General features: G+C 42.6%; 1 protein-coding gene across 1 annotated transcript in view; it reads left to right on the forward strand.

Moving 5' to 3' along the window:
• The first annotated feature begins 516 nt into the window (after positions 1 to 516).
• Positions 517 to 23,606, forward strand: part of vwa3a (von Willebrand factor A domain containing 3A) — a 38,387-nt gene continuing 15,297 nt past the window's right edge. Inside the window, exons 1-16 of the mRNA XM_045720018.1 lie at positions 517 to 981; positions 5,261 to 5,388; positions 9,111 to 9,229; positions 9,574 to 9,654; positions 9,877 to 9,931; positions 10,045 to 10,146; positions 10,906 to 11,012; positions 14,626 to 14,757; positions 15,202 to 15,310; positions 15,441 to 15,503; positions 15,618 to 15,752; positions 15,864 to 16,002; positions 16,280 to 16,383; positions 17,158 to 17,238; positions 17,495 to 17,589; positions 18,555 to 18,674. Coding sequence (XP_045575974.1) covers positions 5,266 to 5,388; positions 9,111 to 9,229; positions 9,574 to 9,654; positions 9,877 to 9,931; positions 10,045 to 10,146; positions 10,906 to 11,012; positions 14,626 to 14,757; positions 15,202 to 15,310; positions 15,441 to 15,503; positions 15,618 to 15,752; positions 15,864 to 16,002; positions 16,280 to 16,383; positions 17,158 to 17,238; positions 17,495 to 17,589; positions 18,555 to 18,674 — 1,565 coding nt within the window. The 5' untranslated portion in view covers positions 517 to 981; positions 5,261 to 5,265. The remainder of the gene's footprint in view (positions 982 to 5,260; positions 5,389 to 9,110; positions 9,230 to 9,573; positions 9,655 to 9,876; positions 9,932 to 10,044; positions 10,147 to 10,905; positions 11,013 to 14,625; positions 14,758 to 15,201; positions 15,311 to 15,440; positions 15,504 to 15,617; positions 15,753 to 15,863; positions 16,003 to 16,279; positions 16,384 to 17,157; positions 17,239 to 17,494; positions 17,590 to 18,554; positions 18,675 to 23,606) is intronic.

A 23,606-nucleotide genomic window follows, 5' to 3' on the forward strand; every position in this document is an offset into this window, starting at 1 on the left:
TGCATGTTTTGTTAAACATCTGTATAATTACAATTTTTGGATTCACAGACTTCACCCTCCCTACACCTCTGATGAATATAACAGGAAACCTGTTCAATCACCATGCACTGCAAAATCATTCTGGCTATGGATACAGAGAACATCAACACATTAACATCAACAAGCTAGCTGGCTAATGTTAGGGTTAAGTTTAGGAGTTAGGTTAAAGGGTTAAGGTTAGGTTTAGCTAAAAAGGTTAAGGTTAGAGGAAGGGTTAGCTAACATGCTAAGTAGTTAAAAAGAAGCAAAAAGTAGTAAGTAGTTGAAAAGTTGGTGAATACCTAAAATGCTAAATTTCTCCTGATGAGATTCGAACTTGCAATCTTTGGGTTGCTAGACATTTGCGTTATACACCCACCCGACTAACCATCCTGCTTTTGTTTTTGCCTTAAGTAACCATTTGTCTTATCAACACTACTAAACGTAACATATCATACTAATGTTGGTGTCCCGGATTGACATTTACTATTTTACGTCTAGTCTATGAGACCAGACTGAGAACAGTGTTATTTGGCCTGCCTAGGCCTACCCTACAGGTCAAATATTAACGTTTTTGATTCAGATGTTAAATCTATATAACATTTTCCTGTCAATACAGTTACAGGTATTTTATGTTCCATGCCTTTACCTGCCTCTAAGTCTTTATGTGCTCTCTTTCAAAAATGCGCACTCACGCAATTGTCGGTCACCTTGGAGATGAGAAACATTGAGGAGGGTAGGTTACGACTGTCTCAGCCTCTACTTTCCACACGAAAACTCTCAGCGAAGCACCCTCAATATATCTATACAACTTTATATACGATTTAAGAAGCTTTGAGAAAAAAGCGATGATTGCATAAACTGTCGCGAGGCACCTGTCGGACACATCCATGTTTTGCGCCTTCAGAATGTCTTGAGAAAGAAGACGCTCTGATTGTCCACCGGTCGAGCCTGCACGCAAAGGTAGAACCCGCCGGTGAAATTGTATCAATTTACAAATGACAAGATTCTGAAACTCTGCTGCATCCTATCTAATTCAGATATGATGTAATTTAATCGCATGTTTTCAAAACCCTATAGTATTTTTCTTGAAATAAGGAGTAGTCTAAGAATATGATGCCTTAAACCAATGTGGTTAAAAAAGGGCCATCCTGGGATTATAATGATTTGCCTTGAAATTTAAACCAAAGTTTCCTCACATCCACAAGCCACGAATGTTTAATAACGTTACATTTTAACGTACAGTACTTTACCGGTTGTCTTTGGCAGTTGGTCGTTTTTGGCGGTAGGAATGTGAGACAATATACCCACCCACAAAAATACAGTGCACTCTGGAAGTATTCAGACTTAACTTTTTCCACATTTTGTTACTTACAGCCTTATTCTAAAATGTATATTTTTTCCCCCTCATCAATCTACACACAATACCCAATAATTACAAATCAAAAACGATGTATTTTTTGGCAAACTCCAAGCAGGCTGTTTACTGAGGAGTGGCTTCTGTCGGGCCACTCTACCATAAATGCCTGATTGGTGAAGTGCTGCAGTGATGGTTGTCCTTCTGGAAGGTTCTCCCATCTCCACAGAGGAACTCTGGAGCTCTTTCAGAGTGACCATCAGGTTCTTGGTCACCTCCCTGACCAAGGACCTTCTCCCCCGATTGCTCAGTTTGGCCAGGCAACCAGCTCTAGGAAGAGTCTTGGTGGTTCCAAACTTCTTCCATTTAAGAATGATGGAGGCCACTGTGTTCTTGGGGACCTTCAATGCTGCAGACATGTTTTGGTACCCTTCCCAGATCTGTGCCTCGACACAATCCTGTCTCAGAGCTCTAGACAATTCCTTCGACCTCATGGCTTGGTTTTTGCTCTGACATGCACTGTCAATTGTGGGTCCTTATATAGACAGGTTGTGCCTTTCCAAATAATGTCCAATCAATTGACTTTACCACAGGTGGACTCCAATCAAGTTCTAGAAACATCTCAAGGATGATCAATGGAAACAGGATGCACCTGAGTTCAATTTCAAGTCTCATAGCAAAGTGTCTGAATACTTATTTTTATTTAACTAGGCAAGTCAGTTAAGAACAAATTCTTATTTACAATGACGGCCTAGGAACAGTGTGTTAACTGCCTTGTTCAGGGGCAGAACAACAGATTTTAACCTTGTCAGCTCAGGGACTCGATCCAGGAACCTTTCGGTAACCACAAAGCTACCTGCCGCCCCATGTAAAGAAGGTATTTCTGTTTTTTATTTTTAATACATTTGCAAACATTTCTAAAAAACTGTTTTCACTTTGTCATTCTGGGGTATTGTGTGTAGATTGATGAAGAAATATGTTTATTTAATACATTTTAGAATAAGGCTGTAACGTAACAAAATGTGGAAAAAGTCAAGGGGTCTGAATACTTTCCGAATGCACTGTATATGCAACAATTTCAGTGAATTTACTGAGTTACAGTTCATATAAGGAAATCAGTCAATTGAAATAAAGTCATTAAGCCCTAATCTATGGATTTCACATGACTGGGCAGGGTGCAGCCATGGGTGGGCTTGTGAGGGCATAGGCCCACCCACTGGGGAGCCAGGCCCAGCCAATCATAATTTGTTTTCCCCCACAAAAGGGCTTTATTACAGACAGAAATACTCCTCAGTTTCATCAGCTGTCCAGGTAGCCGGTCTCAGACGATCCCGCCCGCAGGTGAATAAGCCGGATGTAGAGTTCCTGGGCTGGCATGGTTACACGTGGTCTGCGATTGTGAGGCCGGTTGGACGTACTGCCAAATTCTCTAGTTGGCTTATGGTAGAGAAATGAACATTAAATCCTCTGGCAACAGCTCTGTTGGACATTCCTGCAGTCAGCATGCCAATTGCACGCGACCTCAAAACTTGAGACATCTGTGGCATTGTGTTGTGTGACAAAACTGCACATGTTAGAGTTGCCTTTTATTTTCCCCAGCACAAAGTGCACCTGTGTAACGATCATGCTGTTTAATCAGCTTCTTGATAGGCCACACCTGTCAGGTGGATGGATTATCTTGGCAAAGAAGAATTGCTCACTAACAGGGATGTAAACAAATTTATGCACAACATTTTAGAGAAATAAGCTTTTTGTGCATTTGGACAATTTTTGTGATCTTTTATTTCAGCTCATGAAACATGGGACCAACACTTTACATGTTGCGTTTATATTTTTGTTCAGTATATATACATTTTTCAAAGCGCTGGTAGTTCCTTGAGATTTATATCACCTGAAGCATGCGCATAACCATGTAAACACATGCACAAATCGGCAAGTACTGCTCAGGGATTAGTGTTTTATGATTTGTGTTTTTTGAGGTCAGTTCTGTTTCGGTTCGATTATTAAAAAATAATCACTGTTTTGATTTTGGTTTAGATAATTTTTTTCAACATTAAATGCATTGTGCATTATGTGGGTTGAATGCTGTAACAACACAGAATTAAACAGTTAATGAAAGTTCCATGATGGTAGTGACTGGCTATTACTGCTTATCAATTATTAACCATCATTTATTCAACTTTAATCAAATATTTCAGTTGTTTTGTATATTACATTTGTTTTATTTAATTACTTTATAATTTCATTCCAAGTCATCATCTCATCTCTATAGAGCTGCTGCCTATGCAGTCTGACTAAATCACTATTTTAGTAGTTCTTCAAAGTAAATAAGGCATTGTAGTTAATTATTCACATTTTATGGGTTAAACTATTTAGAATATTGGCCTGTTGGAAACTACTACTCCCTACTACATCGCACGGTTCAGACTGGAATTGATTTATCTCTGGAAAAACTCATTGAGCTCACAGAAAAAAAAGAACAAAATGGAATTCAAATAATTTAACCTATGTCAGTCAATTAGTTGTTTAAAAAACTTTTAAAAAAATGGTTAATCGCTTAGCACTATTGGCAGGTATGCATGTATTAGTGCATGTATTTGTATGTTGTGCGCATGCTTCAGGTGATAGAAATCTGAAGGCACTACCTTCTTATCCTCTCCTGGGAAGTCTGAAGGCACTACCTTCCCTCCCTTCTTATCCTCTCCTGGGAAGTCTGAAGGCACTACCTTCCCTCCCTTCTTATCCTCTCCTGGGAAATCTGAAGGCACTACCTTCCCTCCCTTCTTATCCTCCCCTGGGAAGTCTGAAGGCACTACCTTCCCTCCCTTCTTATCCTCTCCTGGGAAGTCTGAAGGCACTACCTTCCCTCCCTTCTTATCCTCTCCTGGGAAGTCTGAAGGCACTACCTTCCCTCCCTTCTTATCCTCTCCTGGGAAGTCTGAAGGCACTACCTTCCCTCCCTTCTTATCCTCCCCTGGGAAGTCTGTGCACCGCAGAGGAGGCTGGTTGGCTGAGCTATAGGAGGATGGGCTCATTGTAATAGCAGGAATTGAATTCATGGAACAGTATCGAACACATGGAAACCATATTTTTTCTTCCAGTCCATTAGTTCCATTCCAGTCATTACAATGAGCCCTTTTATAGCTCCTGCCACCTCCTCTGGTGGACAGGTGTCTGACAGATGGCTGCATGGCTAAGATCCTTCATGAACAGAATCAATGGGTATTGATTACACTGAAGCCCCAGTCAGTCTGTGACAGTGCTGTGCTGCTGTTTTGTTATTCCCCAGTGGCCACAGAGCTCACAGGGTTACTGCTTCTGTCTGAACTGTGTCTCACTACAAACTCTTCTAACTACACTGGATGTCTCCATCTGTTCTGCTACGGCCACACTACAGGGAGCTGCTGCCTTCTGTCCTTTCATAAGGGTGTTTTCTTTACCTCAATTTAACTAGGCAAGTCAGTTAAGAACAAATTATTATTTACAATGATGGGCTAAAAACGGACAACGTTGGGCAAATTGTGCGCTGCCCTATGGGACTCCCAATCACGGCCGGAAGTGATGCAGCCTGGGTGTGCAAAGAGGATGTTAGTTACTGTACTTTGGCAGGTCTTACAGATGCCTTTGAGGAACTCTTTTAGAAGAAGTCAAGAGTGTCATATTGTGTTGTCTGTCATTAGATCAGAGGTGATGGCCAATTTATCCATGTTAATAAGCCACCGGCCTATGAGGATGTTGCACACTCCAAAGGTGTTGCAGCGGGTTGCACACTGTTACCAAGGGTTGCATGATGCACAATATTGCCATTCTGAATGAAGGTTGGAGATCCAGTGTGTTTTATAGTGTGTTTTTATTGGGTTTTATTGGGTGTTCATTGGTGAACAGGTGTGATGGAAGCGGCCAGTACTTCCCTCAGAGATGACTGCCCTCCCTGGGAAGATGTGTCTCTGTCTGCCCCTCACAGAGACGATGGCCTACTGGTCACCAATGTCAACCAAACACAGGACTTACTGGTGAGCTGGTCAAGTTCTCTCTTGAAAAATACATTTTATCTCCATGAGACTAACCTGGATAAATAGTGTTTAGTCTTCCCTTGAAAGCATTTAATTGAACTGATTTGTAGTTTGTGTCTAATGTATAGTCATTCAGATGCTGAATCCACAGGGTAATGGGGTAAATCTTGTTTGTGTCTTTCTAGTTCTTTCTCCACGTTATTACTGCCTGTGTCGACGCTGTCTGTGTTTTAGTCCGTATTGTCCCTGTCTGTCTGTAACGCTGTCTGTGTTTTAGTCCTTATTGCCCCTGTCTGTCTGTAATGCTGTCTGTGTTTTAGTCCGTATTGCCCCTGTCTGTCTGTAATGCTGTCTGTGTTTTAGTCCGTATTGCCCCTGTCTGTCTGTAATGCTGTCTGTGTTTTAGTCCGTATTGCCCCTGTCTGTCTGTAATGCTGTCTGTGTTTTAGTCCGTATTGCCCCTGTCTGTCTGTAATGCTGTCTGTGTTTTAGTCCGTATTGCCCCTGTCTGTCTGTAATGCTGTCTGTGTTTTAGTCCGTATTGTCCCTGTCTGTCTGTAATGCTGTCTGTGTTTTATTCCGTATTGCCCCTGTCTGTCTGTAATGCTGTCTGTGTTTTAGTCCGTATTGCCCCTGTCTGTCTGTAATGCTGTCTGTGTTTTAGTCCATATTGCCCCTGTCTGTCTGTAATGCTGTCTGTGTTTTAGTCCGTATTGCCCCTGTCTGTCTGTAACGCTGTCTGTGTTTTATTCCGTATTGCCCCTGTCTGTCTGTAATGCTGTCTGTGTTTTAGTCCGTATTGCCCCTGTCTGTCTGTAACGCTGTCTGTGTTTTAGTCCGTATTGCCCCTGTCTGTCTGTAACGCTGTCTGTGTTTTATTCCGTATTGCCCCTGTCTGTCTGTAATGCTGTCTGTGTTTTAGTCCGTATTGCCCCTGTCTGTCTGTAACGCTGTCTGTGTTTTAGTCCGTATTGCCCCTGTCTGTCTGTAATGCTGTCTGTGTTTTAGTCCGTATTGCCCCTGTCTGTCTGTAACGCTGTCTGTGTTTTAGTCCGTATTGCCCCTGTCTGTCTGTAATGCTGTCTGTGTTTTAGTCCGTATTGCCCCTGTCTGTCTGTAACGCTGTCTGTGTTTTAGTCCGTATTGCCCCTGTCTGTCTGTAATGCTGTCTGTGTTTTAGTCCGTATTGCCCCTGTCTGTCTGTAATGCTGTCTGTGTTTTAGTCCGTATTGCCCCTGTCTGTCTGTAATGCTGTCTGTGTTTTAGTCCGTATTGCCCCTGTCTGTCTGTAATGCTGTCTGTGTTTTAGTCCGTATTGTCCCTGTCTGTCTGTAATGCTGTCTGTGTTTTAGTCCGTATTGCCCCTGTCTGTCTGTAATGCTGTCTGTGTTTTAGTCCGTATTGCCCCTGTCTGTCTGTAATGCTGTCTGTGTTTTAGTCCGTATTGTCCCTGTCTGTCTGTAATGCTGTCTGTGTTTTAGTCCGTATTGCCCCTGTCTGTCTGTAATGCTGTCTGTGTTTTAGTCCGTATTGTCCCTGTCTGTCTGTAATGCTGTCTGTGTTTTAGTCCGTATTGCCCCTGTCTGTCTGTAATGCTGTCTGTGTTTTATTCCGTATTGCCCCTGTCTGTCTGTAATGCTGTCTGTGTTTTAGTCCGTATTGCCCCTGTCTGTCTGTAATGCTGTCTGTGTTTTAGTCCGTATTGCCCCTGTCTGTCTGTAATGCTGTCTGTGTTTTAGTCCGTATTGTCCCTGTCTGTCTGTAATGCTGTCTGTGTTTTAGTCCGTATTGCCCCTGTCTGTCTGTAATGCTGTCTGTGTTTTAGTCCGTATTGCCCCTGTCTGTCTGTAATGCTGTCTGTGTTTTAGTCCGTATTGCCCCTGTCTGTCTGTAATGCTGTCTGTGTTTTAGTCCGTATTGTCCCTGTCTGTCTGTAATGCTGTCTGTGTTTTAGTCCGTATTGCCCCTGTCTGTCTGTAATGCTGTCTGTGTTTTAGTCCGTATTGCCCCTGTCTGTCTGTAATGCTGTCTGTGTTTTAGTCCGTATTGTCCCTGTCTGTCTGTAATGCTGTCTGTGTTTTATTCCGTATTGCCCCTGTCTGTCTGTAATGCTGTCTGTGTTTTAGTCCGTATTGTCCCTGTCTGTCTGTAATGCTGTCTGTGTTTTAGTCCGTATTGTCCCTGTCTGTCTGTAATGCTGTCTGTGTTTTATTCCGTATTGCCCCTGTCTGTCTGTAATGCTGTCTGTGTTTTAGTCCGTATTGCCCCTGTCTGTCTGTAATGCTGTCTGTGTTTTAGTCCGTATTGCCCCTGTCTGTCTGTAATGCTGTCTGTGTTTTAGTCCGTATTGCCCCTGTCTGTCTGTAATGCTGTCTGTGTTTTAGTCCGTATTGTCCCTGTCTGTCTGTAATGCTGTCTGTGTTTTAGTCCGTATTGCCCCTGTCTGTCTGTAATGCTGTCTGTGTTTTAGTCCGTATTGTCCCTGTCTGTCTGTAATGCTGTCTGTGTTTTAGTCCGTATTGCCCCTGTCTGTCTGTAATGCTGTCTGTGTTTTATTCCGTATTGCCCCTGTCTGTCTGTAATGCTGTCTGTGTTTTAGTCCGTATTGTCCCTGTCTGTCTGTAATGCTGTCTGTGTTTTAGTCCGTATTGCCCCTGTCTGTCTGTAATGCTGTCTGTGTTTTAGTCCGTATTGTCCCTGTCTGTCTGTAATGCTGTCTGTGTTTTAGTCCGTATTGCCCCTGTCTGTCTGTAATGCTGTCTGTGTTTTATTCCGTATTGCCCCTGTCTGTCTGTAATGCTGTCTGTGTTTTAGTCCGTATTGCCCCTGTCTGTCTGTAATGCTGTCTGTGTTTTAGTCCGTATTGCCCCTGTCTGTCTGTAATGCTGTCTGTGTTTTAGTCCGTATTGCCCCTGTCTGTCTGTAATGCTGTCTGTGTTTTTAGTCCGTATTGTCCCTGTCTGTCTGTAACGCTGTCTGTGTTTTAGTCCGTATTGCCCCTGTCTGTCTGTAACGCTGTCTGTGTTTTAGTCCGTATTGCCCCTGTCTGTCTGTAATGCTGTCTGTGTTTTAGTCCGTATTGTCCCTGTCTGTCTGTAATGCTGTCTGTGTTTTAGTCCGTATTGTCCCTGTCTGTCTGTAATGCTGTCTGTGTTTTAGTCCGTATTGCCCCTGTCTGTCTGTAATGCTGTCTGTGTTTTAGTCCGTATTGCCCCTGTCTGTCTGTAATGCTGTCTGTGTTTTAGTCCGTATTGCCCCTGTCTGTCTGTAATGCTGTCTGTGTTTTAGTCCGTATTGCCCCTGTCTGTCTGTAATGCTGTCTGTGTTTTAGTCCGTATTGCCCCTGTCTGTCTGTAATGCTGTCTGTGTTTTAGTCCATATTGTCCCTGTCTGTCTGTAATGCTGTCTGTGTTTTAGTCCTTATTGCCCCTGTCTGTCTGTAATGCTGTCTGTGTTTTAGTCCATATTGCCCCTGTCTGTCTGTAATGCTGTCTGTGTTTTAGTCCGTATTGCCCCTGTCTGTCTGTAATGCTGTCTGTGTTTTAGTCCTTATTGCCCCTGTCTGTCTGTAAGGCTGTCTGTGCTATAGGCCAACCAGATACACTCTGAGCCTCAGAGTATATCTGTACTCTACCTTACTTTCTGGGCTCCTATCTGTAGTTGTGAGCCTCAGAGTGTATCTGTCCTCTACCTTACTGTCTGTGCTCCTCTCTGTAACCCAGAGGTCACAGGGTCAGGCTGCGGAGTGGAAGAGCTCCTCTGATTGGCTCCTGACCCACAGTCTCTACAGCTCCGGCCTCTCCCTCTCAACACTCCTCTCACACGGGACCACCAAGATCAGGTAAGTGTGTGTGACAGAGGCCAGCTTTACAAATCTGGGCCCATATTCACAAAGAGTATCAGGGTAGAACTGCTGATCTAGGATCAGTTTTGACTTAAATCATAATGAAAAAGAGCAGGGACCTGATACCAGATCTTTTACACTGAGACGCTTTGTTAATACGTGCCCAGGTCCCTAGCACGTCTAGCTCGTTCCATATTACAAATGCCCTATGCACCTCCATCCAAATTATCCCATCTGGGCAGTTATTGCCTGAGCAAGGCTGCCTGAACGGCCACGTATGAACTATGAGCTGATAGCAGTTGCCCTTGTCCTCTGCTCTGACCTCTCTGTGTTGGTGGCAGTGCTGGGGAGGATGGAGGCCTCAGCAGACAGCTGGAGATCACTGCTGCAGCACTCATTCACTTTGACTTCCAGCTGTACCAGTGAGTACTCCTCTCTTACACACACACACACACACACACACACACACACTGGCATGTGGTGCCACGCACACACAGGCACACATACACACACTGGCATGCACCCACCCACGCAGGCATGCAAGCACACGCACACACAAAACAAGTGCTGTCACCCACACACACACAGCTGCAACCGTGACTGCCACTGTTTGTGATAATGAACGTGTTGTTTGGACTCTACAGGGCCATTGAGCTGTACCATGGCAGAATAAGATGGCTGAACCAAGGAAGTAGGAAGGTATGGTATAGTAGATCTTCATCATCATCATATACAGTATATAACTATTGCTATACAACCTAAAGTGTCCAGAGTGACAGTATAACTGTGCCATTCCCCTGTGTGTGTGGCAGGTGTTTGGGCTGGTGAAGGGGTCCAGAGTAGGGGTCATAGTTGACACCTCAGATGTTAACTGCACCAAGTTCAGACTGCCAGATCTACAGAGGAACCTCCTGGTAAGATAGATAGACGTTTAAACCACTGGTTTCACCTCATCATTTACTGGTGAGATAAATATACATTTAGACCCCTGGTTTCGCCCAGTGATGTTTATAAACCCTGGATGACTGACAGGGGGCGGTGTAATAAAGCTACCATGCAGCCATCTTGGTACTCCTCCTCCCGTGTAAAAAAGATTTTGGAAGCTATAAAAATGCATTTATTCATGTCTAGATTCGTTTTTGACATGTTTATTCTATTACAGACACTTTAATGCATACTTTGAAATTATATTATGTGAGCTAAACATACAAATGAAAAATTATATTAAAAAAATGACCTTAAAGTATTTCTTTAGAGAATACTAATATTAGTGTCCTCACTACAACAAAAACATTCTTAAATACAAGTAATTTTGTCCTTGAAACATTTCATTGAAATACTGTTGAATTCCCTTCATTCCTATGGAGGACTGCTCCTACAAAGGAGTGCTAATATGGCCGACCAGTGGCTTCAAAGCCTCTCAATGGCCAATATATTGCATCAGCAATCCAGAGTTTGTATATATCATTGGTTTCACCTCATCGTTTACTGGTAAGATAAATAGATATTTAAACCCCTGGTTTCACCTCTCATTTACTGGTGAGCTAGATAGACATTTAAACCTCTAGTTTCACCTCATCATTTACTTCATTTACTATGGGCTTTGTCTCTCAGAAAGCATTGAATGTGTGTGTGTTTATGTGTGTATGTTTGTGTGTGTGTGGGTGTGTCAGTCTCTGATAGAAGAGCAGCTCAGCTGTAAGCGTCAGCTGTACCTGATGTCCTGTGGTACTGAGACCAGCAGCCTTTGGGACGGCCCCAGAGACGTCAACACCTTCAGGTGAGAAGTCCTAAGAGAGGTCATCGAGGTCATAACATTGTGCTTTAAAGGTGTATCCCATAACCTTTTTGCCCCCTGTGGCCATCAGACTAAATGCTGAAATAATCCATGCTCAAACACACACATACACACACCATTTTGGCGTAGCTGCGCGAAGTAGGGTGCTGAGGGTGCTGCAGAACCCCCTGAAAAATCGGGATTATTTTTTGTTGTTGTTGAAAGAATATATCTTCTAAAAATTATAATTTAGAAAAATCTGAAAAGTACTGCCCTGGGCCTTTAAAAGTCCTGTATTAGCGGACCGATATATCAGTCTGCAGCTGTCACACATCGTCGAAAGGGGACCAAGGCGCAGCGTGTAAAGTGCTCACATTTCCTTTATTTAGGATGACACTTAAACAAATTAACAAACCCGACAGCCAACAGTTCCGTCAGGTACATCGACAAAACGGAAAACAACTACCCACAAACCCCAAAGGAAAACAGGCTGCCTAAGTATGGCTTCCAATCAGAGACAACGAAAGACACCTGCCTCTGATTGGAAACCATACCCGGCCAAACCTGGAAAACAAAACATAGAAATAGAATACTAGAAAAACCCCACCTACAAACAGAAAACCCAAAACCACCCAACACAACCACCTGTCACGCCCTGACCACTCTACTATGGCAAATGACCTCTTACAGGGGTCAGGACGTGACAGCAGCATGGGCAAAACTTTTTTCCAGCCCCTCCCCCAAACTACTTCCCGTGGCTATGCATTTAGGTACCCCGTCAGCCTGCCAAGTAGTTTTCTTTAACCAGAAAGGAAACTACAGAATCCACCTTTGACCCAGAGGGATGACAGGCATATTATTTTTAACCACAAAATAGTCCACTCTAGAATTCCAGTTGTTCACCATTGAGAGGATATTATAGCGTTTTGGTGGGATAAAATACTATTCTTTTTCAGATGTTGCTATAGTATCCTTAAAAAGCTTCCCAGTCACTTTAGCTCAAGTTCCATGATAATACCAGAGGACTCTGGATGTTGATGTAACAGCATGGAGCTGGAGGGGAGAGGCCTGCTGGACTGTCTCACGGCCTTTGTATGTGTGTGTCCCTGCAGTCTCACGGACCTAACCCAGCACAGCGCCCACTGTTTATTTCAGCTCGCTCCTGCGTTTATTTTCATTAGGTTATAATGTCTATTTTAATATGCTTCTTATGCCTCTTGTGTTATTTTAGATGAGTCATTTGGGAATGCGTGTGTACATGCGAGAACAGTTTGTGCCTGTGTTAGTAGAGGAAGACACACATACATACACACACACACACACACACACACACACACACACACACACACACACACACACACACACACACACACACACACACACACAAGGAAGAGTGAGGGACAGTGAGAGCTACTGTGCACTGTTCTGTGGTGACTGACTGGCTGTATTCAACACTAATGCCAAAGAATACAAACAGAATGTGTTTTCATAATGAACACTTTAGTATCTATTAGTGTAAATAAATGTTAAGCGTTCCATCTTTTAATACCCTCATAGATCATCACTCATTCCTACAGTTAAGTGTATCTGTGCTTTAAAAAACCAGTCCATTCCTACACTGGTTTGTGAAAACATAAACTGTGTATAGTTTGGGGGACGCCCATATTTTCAGGTAGAGTAATACACTCATGTTTCCTCAATGAAATAGCACAACATACAGTTGATCTAGTACTGTAGGAGGTAATAGAGCTACAGTGTTGGGTTAGTATGTTCTGTGTGAAACGTCCGTATACACACTTAATGCTAGTTTGTTTTTGTTCTTATTGTTGTAAGTAGATACAGTTGAAGTCGGAAGTTTACATACACCTTAGCAGAATACATTTAAACTCAGTTTTTCACAATTCCTGACATTTAATCATAGTAAATATTCCCTGTCTTAGGTCAGTTAGGATCACCACTTTATTTTAAGAATGTGAAATGTCAAAATAATAGTAGAGAGAGTGATTTATTTCAGCTTTTATTTCTTTCATCACATTCCCAGTGGGTCAGAAATGTACATACATTAAATTAGTATTTGGTAGCATTGCTAGCTGGTGTGGTGTAACTGAGTCAGGTTGCAGGCCTCCTTGCTCGCACACACTTTTTCAGTTCTGCCCACAAATTTTCTATAGGATTGAGGTCAGGGCTTTGCGATGGCCACTCCAATACCTTGACTTTGTTGTCCTTAAGCCATTTTGCCACAACTTTGGAAGTATGCTTGGGGTCATTGTTCATTTGGAAGACCCATTTGTGACCAAGCTTAAACTTCCTGACTGATGTCTTGAGATGTTGCTTCAATATATCCACATAATTTTCCAGCCTCATGATGCCATCTATTTTGTGAAGTGCACCAGTCTCTCCTGCAGCAAAGCACCCCCACAACATGATGCTGCCACCCCCATGCTTCACGTTTGGGATGGTGTTCTTCGCTTGCAAGCCTTCCCCTTTTTCCTCCAAACATAAAAAGATGGTCATTATGGCCAAACAGTTCTATTTTTGTTTCATCACACCAGAGGACATTTCTCAAAAAAGTACAATCTTTGTCCCCATGTGCAGTTGCAAACCATAGTCTGGCTTTTTTATGGAGGTTTTGGAGCAGTGGCTTCTTCCTTGCTGAGCGGCCTTGCAGGTTATGTCGATAAAGGACTCGTTTTACTGTGGATATAGATACTTTTGTACCTGTTTCCTCCAGCAACTTCACAAGGTCCTTTGCTGTTGTTCTGGGATTGATTTGCACTTTTCACACACAAAGTACGTTTATCTCTATGAGACAGAACGCATCTCCTTCCTGAGCGGTATGACGGCTGCGTGGTCCCATGTTATTTATACTTGCGTCCTATTGTTTGTACAGATGAACGTGGTACCTTCATGCGTTTGGAAATTGCTCCCAAGGATGAACCAGACTTGTGGAGGTCTACAATTTTGTTTCTGAAGTCTTGGTTGATTTCTTTTGATTTTCCAATGATGTCAAGCAAAGAGGCACTGAGTTTGAAGGTAGGCCTTGAAATACATCCACAGGTACACCTCCAATTGACTCAAATGATGTCAATTAGCCTGTCAGAAGCTTCTAAAGCCATGGCATCATTTTCTGTAATTTTCCAAGCTGTTTAAAGGCACAGTCAACTTAGTGTAGGTAAACTTCTGACCCACTGGAATTGTGATACAGTGAATTATAAGTGAAATAATCTGTCTGTAAACAATTGTTGGAAAAATGACTTGTGTCATGCACAAAGTATATGTCCTAACCGACTTGCCAAAAATTTACTTTGTTAACAAGAAATTTGTGGAGTGGTTGAAAAATGAGTTTTAATGACTCCAACCTAAGTGTATGTAAACTTCTGACTTCAAATGTATGTCTTTTCATCCTTTTATCCATTTATCAATATGTTTTAGATAGAGCTATACCATTTGTGTGCTCATGGATTTCAGTTTGTATTGACTGCTGTGTGGGTGTAATTGAACATGAACTTGAACTAGACCTAAAGTGCTAGTTTCTATAGGCTGACTCGTTGTCAGTGGATCTGTTTAGCCTGCCTTCTACAGTAGATTGTGTCTCTGTGGCCTGTTCTATCTCCAGACTGCAGGAGGCTTGTGGCTGGGTGGATGAGCTGGGAGCCAGGGGGGGATGTAACCTCCTCCAGGCCCTGAAGAGAGGCCTTGGCCTGGGCTGCACTCAGCTTGACTCCCTGGTCATCGTCCTGGGCTCCAGGTGAATCAACTTCAACAGGACAGTGATGTAGTGGAACTGATAATGAAAGTACAGCAATAACTACATTGGATTGTACACCATCTACACATTGGGTATTATGTATTATGAATGAACTAATTAGAGAGCAGGGCTAGGATGACCAATCAGAGAGCAGGTGTATGACAATGTCATTATTATTATCATGTCATTTTTAAGGGACAAATCAGAGGGCAGGGTTATGATGACCAATCAGAGAGCAGGGTTATGATGTCATTGTGAAGGTACCAATCAGAGAGGAGGGTTATGATGATGTCATTTTGAAGAGACCAATCAGAGAGTGGGGTTATGACGATGTCATTATAAAGAGACGGATCAGAAAGTTATTCTTACACATGACAAGTAACAAGTCCCCTGTGTTTGATGATAGTACCTCCTCCTCTAACTTCTCTCCTTTCCTCTCTCTAGCCCTGACCAGACCTCAGATGCCCTCTTTGATTACGTAGGACAAAGCATTTTGGGAAGGGCGTTGTTGATCCATGTGGTGTCCTACTGTAGCGTTAGCCATCTGACCATTGTGAGTCAAACTGCTGGACCTTCAGGTCACCAACAATCATGTGTTTTTATTAATAGAGGGACAGATTTACTCAACTTTCTAACCTGTGAAAAGTTTGGTCAATGATTCACTGTGTCTCTGCCTCAAACAGGCAACTGTAAAGAGACTAGCTGAAGTTACACGGGGACGCCACCACATCTTCTCAGCTTCCCTGGTAACCTGTCTGTCCTGACTGTGCTATTTGGGTTTGTGTTTTAGTGTGTTGTGCTCAAAAAATAACTTTCCCTGCTGTTTGTGTGTGTGTGGTGTGTGTCTGTGTGTGTATCAGGGTGTAGTGGACAGCAGTACAGATGTGGAGCTGCTGTGGACAGAGATCAAAGCAGCCAGAGAGCTGCTGGGACACACTGAGGCCCTGCGTCAGGGACGGCTGAGGGACATGTCTGTCACTGTGGTGGGACAACAGGTGAATGGACTCTGTGTGTGTGTGTCAGTGCTGGTGTCTGTGTACAGCATCTTTTTTGAACATCTAACATAAACCTTTTAGTGAATCTTTCCTCTTACTGTACTCCCCCAGATTTCCACAGAGTTGGACAGCTTTTCACTCTCTCCCTCGCTCCCCAGACCACCCAATCACAATGCCCCCCTGAGCATCAAGCCCCCAGGTGTCCAGCCCAGCTCCTCGGCTGATTGGCTGAGGAACCATGGACTGAAAGGTAAGTGCTCTAGGTAGAAGTTACACATAGGCACAGATCTAGAATCAGCTTACCCACTTTTATCCTAACCTTAACCATTAAAAAGGAACAATGCAAAACTGACCATAGATCCGTGTTAAAGTCAACTTCATCCTACTCTAAAAGTAACTGTGGCAACCAAGTATTGATTCCAAAAGCCATTGGCCATGACAATAATAGATTCAGATTGAAACTGAATGAAGCCTCTGTCCTAAACTCTGATGTTGGATGTATTATCTAATCCTCTCTCTACCTGTAGCTAAGAGACTGGGGCTGTACCAGGTTCTGTCTCCCAATGCCTATTCTCTACTGGAGGGGTTTGTTCCTATCCTGAACAAGACTGTCAGCTCAACAGTCCATGAGGTACTACTGTCTGTCTCTTCTTTCTTATTTCTCCTTCTAGACTGTTTTCTTTTCTCATTTTCTTGTAATGGCCCGACAGTCGATGGTTCATGAGGTATCACTGACTGGCTATTTTTATCTTCTGCACACACACTGCTTTCTCTCATTTTCTTCTGGCTCTTCTTTTTATGGCCAGGTCACAGTACAGGATGTACCACTCTGTCAATCCCTCTATCCCTTTCTTTCTTTCTCTTTCCTTTTCTCTCTTATCTCCCTGTCTTTTGATGTTCCAGTCAATCTTAATGTGGTCCTTGACCAAACCTCTTTAGGTGGTGCAGAGGAGTGGAACCCAATGCTTATTAGACTGGGCATAATGAACTAATATCAGTTAATCAATGCTACTTTATCAATTACTCTTCCTAGTTTAGTGATGTTTCATTCTGTCTGGGCAGGGGAGGACTTGGAGGAAAATAATTTAGAGTAATTGCGTCGGTCTCTCTTGGTTAGTAAGCTTTGTATTTACGACTGTTCTGTCCTTTTTCCTTTCTTTTATCTCAAGTGGGAGGATGGGAGGTGGCTGATATGTCTTAGCCTGGTCAAACAGACTGATCACTGCGCTCACGTTTCGTTTCAAGTGAAACAGCATGTCAGATCAGACAGTTTCCACCAGGCTAGATATGTCTCTAGTCTCTTGTACCTTTCTAGCTGTGAAATATAAAACCTTTGGTCACAAACAATTATGTTTATGAATGTATTTGTCCTGGACTTCCTCCTTCCATGTTGGATCCTACCCAGAAGGCCATGGTGCAGTTTGAGTGGCATGATGGAACGGTGAAGAACGTTCATGTGGACTTGCCCTTAATCTACCACTACCAGGTGGGTTCACCAGTCAGGATGTGATGTCAGAAGCACATGATGTCTTGTCTGTCTTTTGATTTGATTATTAGTCTTAGTCTAAACCTTTCTTCTCTTCCTGACCAATAAAAACAGTTATCTTCTCACTAGTGTAAGTGTGGTTATAGTGATGATTTTCTCTCACCTTTCGTCTGTATCTATCTCACCCATAACCCCTGTCCATCCTGTCTTTCTCTCTTACATCCCTATCTCTCATCCCTCCCTTTGTCCCTTACAGAAGCAGCTGATGTCTGCGGTGGCTGTGTTGGAGAGGAGGGTGCGGTGGCTGAGCAGTGGGAGCAGGCAGATCTGGGGGACAGTGTGTGAACAGAGGTACTGTAGGACGCTGGGCTTCTCTCCTCTCATACACAGCTATAATGATGTCCATTATCTCTCTAGCCTGTGTCAGGGGCAGTTATTTTCTGTCACAGTATACAGATGTAGGATCTTCATTTGTTGCTGAGAAATGTTCCTGTACAGCTGGAAATGCAAACTTGTAGTGTATTTGAAGTTTAAAAATGCTTCTAAAGTCCACTTTAAAATGACAGACTGGATTTGCCCTAACAAAACATGTATCAACCCCTACACAAAATGTCAGTTAATTATAATCTACATAATAATTCACATTTACTATTGCTTCAGGATTATTTTCCTGCTGTAGCAAACTGGCTCAAATAAAGCAGTTTCAAAGGTCCACCAATCTCTCTGTCCCTCTTTCTCTCTCGCTCTCTCTCTCAATTCAATTCAAAGGGCATTATTGGCATGGGAAACATATGTTAACATTGCCAAAGCAAGTGAGGTAGATAATATACAAAAGTGAAATAAACAATAAAAATGAACAGTAAACATCACACTCACAGAAGTTCCAAAGAATAAAGACATTACAAATGTCATATTATGTATATATACAGTGTTGTAACGATATACAAATGGTTAAAGTACAAAAGGGAAAATAAATAAGCATAGATATGGGTTGTATTTACAATGGCGTTTGTTCTTCACTGGTTGACCTTTTTTTGTGGCAACAGGTCACAACTATTGCTGCTGTGATGACACACTGATATTTCACCCAGTAGATATGGGAGTTTATCAAAATCGGGTTTGTTTTAAAATTCTTTGTGGGTCTGTGTAATTAGAGGGAAATATGTGTCTCTAATATGGTCATACATTGGGCAGGAGGTTCTCTCTCTCTTGTCTCTCTCTCTCTCTCTGTCTCTCTGTCTGTCTGTAGGGTGGTGATTGTGGTAGACATGTCTATGATGATCTCTGTCTCTCTCTGTCTCTCTGTCTGTCTGTAGGGTGGTGATTGTGGTAGACATGTCTATGATGATCCCTGGCTTCTCTCTCCACATCCAGCATTCCCTCAGGGTGCTACTGGAGGAGCAGCTGGCCAACAAACACAGCTTCAACATCATCGCGTAGGTCACACACACACACACACACACACACACACACACACACACACACACACACACACACACACACACACACACACACACACACACACACACACACACAGAGGCATGCAGAAACACACACACATATACAATCACCATTTGATAGCACATTGAGCTCACATGAATCCAATCACAACGCTGCATGTTCTAATCGTTGATAAGACAACTCTTTGACATGACAAGCCTGTACACTCCAACACTCTCTCACCTCCACTCCCCCAATCTCCAGTTTATTCATGTGTGATTTGCTTACGTTCTGCATGAGAATAGATGTAATTGATTTGGTTGTCAAAGCCTCTCTGTGCGTTAGCACGTCTACCTGCCTCGCAGACCGTGACCTCACCTCACCACATACGTTTTCAACAGACATTTGCATGATGGGATGTTTAATAGAGTGGAATGACTCACTCTAATAAGAATCCAAATTATCCCTGCTCATTCTCATTGAGATAGAGAAAGCCTGGGGTCATAGGTAATTGTCGGAGTTCAATCTATTTCTAATGCAGATTGGATGCGGTATTGAAATATAGAGTTGTTACTGGAATTGAAGTGCATATACTGTATCTGGATGATGTTTCTGTAGTATGTGCAGTACATTGCAGAGTACATTGTTGCATGTTGTGATCCCTAATCTACTCTCTCGTTGTTGTCCCTTCACTGTCAGTTGACAAGGTTACAATGGAGTTGTATGGTTGGTTGTTTGTGGCATCACCAGCACTCAAGTTTCACTTTTTATAGTCACGTGGACAAGTACAGTGAAACACCTTTCTTGCAAGCTCTTTTCCAACAACGCAGTAATCATTATCAGTAGTACTATAAAATAAAGTAGAACAAAAACACACAAGAAAATAGAAATAAGAAGAACATGAACAAGTAAGTAAGCTACTGTATATACAGGGTCAGTTTAGGGTCAGTTCCAATACCATATTTACAATGTGCAGGGATACAGGAGTGGTACAGGTAGATATGTAGGTAGATATGTATAGGGGTAAGGTGACTAGACCAATGTACCACTAATACCATATTTACAATGTGCAGGGATACAGGAGTGGTACAGGTAGATATGTAGGTAGTATGTGCAGGGATACAGGAGTGGTACAGGTAGATATGTAGGTAGTATGTGCAGGGATACTGGAGTGGTACAGGTAGATATGTAGGTAGTATGTGCAGGGATACTGGAGTGGTACAGGTAGATATGTAGGTAGATATGTATAGGGGTAAGGTGACTAGACCAATGTACCACTAATACCATATTTACAATGTGCAGGGATACAGGAGTGGTACAGGTAGATATGTAGGTAGATATGTATAGGGATACAGGAGTGGTACAGGTAGATATGTATAGGGGTAAGGTGACTAGACCAATGTACCACTAATACCATATTTACAATGTGCAGGGATACAGGAGTGGTACAGGTAGATATGTAGGTAGATATGTATAGGGATACAGGAGTGGTACAGGTAGATATGTATAGGGATACAGGAGTGGTACAGGTAGATATGTAGGTAGATATGTATAGGGATACAGGAGTGGTACAGGTAGATAGGTAGGTAGATATGTGCAGGGATACTGGAGTGGTACAGGTAGATATGTAGGTAGATATGTATAGGGATACAGGAGTGGTACAGGTAGATATGTAGGTAGTATGTGCAGGGATACTGGAGTGGTACAGGTAGATATGTAGGTAGATATGTGCAGGGATACTGGAGTGGTACAGGTAGATATGTAGGTAGATATGTATAGGGATACAGGAGTGGTACAGGTAGATATGTAGGTAGATATGTATAGGGATACAGGAGTGGTACAGATAGATATGTAGGTAGTATGTGCAGGGATACTGGAGTGGTACAGGTAGATATGTAGGTAGATATGTATAGGGATACAGGAGTGGTACAGGTAGATATGTAGGTAGATATGTATAGGGATACAGGAGTGGTACAGGTAGATATGTAGGTAGATATGTATAGGGATACAGGAGTGGTACAGGTAGATCTGTAGGTAGGAATGCATAGGGATACAGGTGTGGTACAGGTAGATATGTAGGTAGATATGTATAGGGATACAGGAGTGGTACAGGTAGATATGTAGGTAGTATGTGCAGGGATACTGGAGTGGTACAGGTAGATATGTAGGTAGATATGTATAGGGATACAGGAGTGGTACAGGTAGATATGTTGGTAGATATGTATAGGGATACAGGAGTGGTAGAGGTAGATATGTAGGTAGTATGTGCAGGGATACTGGAGTGGTACAGGTAGATATGTTGGTAGATATGTATAGGGATACAGGAGTGGTACAGGTAGATATGTAGGTAGTATGTGCAGGGATACTGAAGTGGTACAGGTAGATATGTAGGTAGATATGTATAGGGATACAGGAGTGGTACAGGTAGATATGTAGGTAGATATGTATAGGGATACAGGAGTGGTACAGGTAGATATGTAGGTAGATATGTATAGGGATACAGGAGTGGTACAGGTAGATATGTAGGTAGTATGTGCAGGGATACTGGAGTGGTACAGGTAGATATGTATAGGGATACTGGAGTGGTACAGGTAGATATGTAGGTAGATATGTATAGGGATACAGGAGTGGTACAGGTAGATATGTAGGTAGATATGTATAGGGATACAGGAGTGGTACAGGTAGATATGTAGGTAGATATGTATAGGGGTAAGGTGACTAGACCAATGTACCACTAATACCATATTTACAATGTGCAGGGATACAGGAGTGGTACAGGTAGATATGTAGGTAGATATGTATAGGGATACAGGAGTGGTACAGGTAGATATGTATAGGGATACAGGAGTGGTACAGGTAGATATGTAGGTAGATATGTATAGGGATACAGGAGTGGTACAGGTAGATATGTAGGTAGATATGCATAGGGATACAGGTGTGGTACAGGTAGATATGTAGGTAGATATGTATAGGGATACAGGAGTGGTACAGGTAGATATGTAGGTAGATATGTATAGGGATACAGGAGTGGTACAGGTAGATATGTAGGTAGTATGTGCAGGGATACAGGAGTGGTACAGGTAGATATGTAGGTAGATATGTATAGGGATACAGGAGTGGTACAGGTAGATATGTAGGTAGATATGTATAGGGGTAAGGTGACTAGACCAATGTACCACTAATACCATATCTACAATGTGCAGGGATACAGGAGTGGTAAAGGTAGATATGTAGGTAGATATGTATAGGGATACAGGAGTGGTACAGGTAGATATGTATAGGGATACAGGAGTGGTACAGGTAGATATGTAGGTAGATATGTATAGGGATACAGGAGTGGTACAGGTAGATAGGTAGGTAGATATGTATAGGGATACAGGAGTGGTACAGGTAGATATGTATAGGGGTAAGGTGACTAGACCAATGTACCACTAATACCATATTTACAATGTGCAGGGATAAAGGAGTGGTACAGGTAGATATGTAGGTAGATATGTATAGGGATACAGGAGTGGTACAGGTAGATATGTATAGGGATACAGGAGTGGTACAGGTAGATATGTAGGTAGATATGTATAGGGATACAGGAGTGGTACAGGTAGATAGGTAGGTAGATATGTGCAGGGATACTGGAGTGGTACAGGTAGATATGTAGGTAGATATGTATAGGGATACAGGAGTGGTACAGGTAGATATGTAGGTAGTATGTGCAGGGATACTGGAGTGGTACAGGTAGATATGTAGGTAGATATGTGCAGGGATACTGGAGTGGTACAGGTAGATATGTAGGTAGATATGTATAGGGATACAGGAGTGGTACAGGTAGATATGTAGGTAGATATGTATAGGGATACAGGAGTGGTACAGGTAGATATGTAGGTAGTATGTGCAGGGATACTGGAGTGGTACAGGTAGATATGTAGGTAGATATGTATAGGGATACAGGAGTGGTACAGGTAGATATGTAGGTAGATATGTATAGGGATACAGGAGTGGTACAGGTAGATATGTAGGTAGATATGTATAGGGATACAGGAGTGGTACAGGTAGATATGTAGGTAGATATGCATAGGGATACAGGTGTGGTACAGGTAGATATGTAGGTAGATATGTATAGGGATACAGGAGTGGTACAGGTAGATATGTAGGTAGTATGTGCAGGGATACTGGAGTGGTACAGGTAGATATGTAGGTAGATATGTATAGGGATACAGGAGTGGTACAGGTAGATATGTTGGTAGATATGTATAGGGATACAGGAGTGGTACAGGTAGATATGTAGGTAGTATGTGCAGGGATACTGGAGTGGTACAGGTAGATATGTTGGTAGATATGTATAGGGATACAGGAGTGGTACAGGTAGATATGTAGGTAGTATGTGCAGGGATACTGGAGTGGTACAGGTAGATATGTAGGTAGATATGTATAGGGATACAGGAGTGGTACAGGTAGATATGTAGGTAGATATGTATAGGGATACAGGAGTGGTACAGGTAGATATGTAGGTAGATATGTATAGGGATACTGGAGTGGTACAGGTAGATATGTAGGTAGTATGTGCAGGGATACTGGAGTGGTACAGGTAGATATGTAGGTAGATATGTATAGGGATACTGGAGTGGTACAGGTAGATATGTAGGTAGATATGTATAGGGATACAGGAGTGGTACAGGTAGATATGTAGGTAGATATGTATAGGGATACAGGAGTGGTACAGGTAGATATGTAGGTAGATATGTATAGGGGTAAGGTGACTAGACCAATGTACCACTAATACCATATTTACAATGTGCAGGGATACAGGAGTGGTACAGGTAGATATGTAGGTAGATATGTATAGGGATACAGGAGTGGTACAGGTAGATATGTATAGGGATACAGGAGTGGTACAGGTAGATATGTAGGTAGATATGTATAGGGATACAGGA

Source organism: Salmo salar, chromosome ssa06 (assembly GCF_905237065.1).
Source record: "Salmo salar chromosome ssa06, Ssal_v3.1, whole genome shotgun sequence".
NCBI lineage: Eukaryota > Metazoa > Chordata > Actinopteri > Salmoniformes > Salmonidae > Salmo > Salmo salar.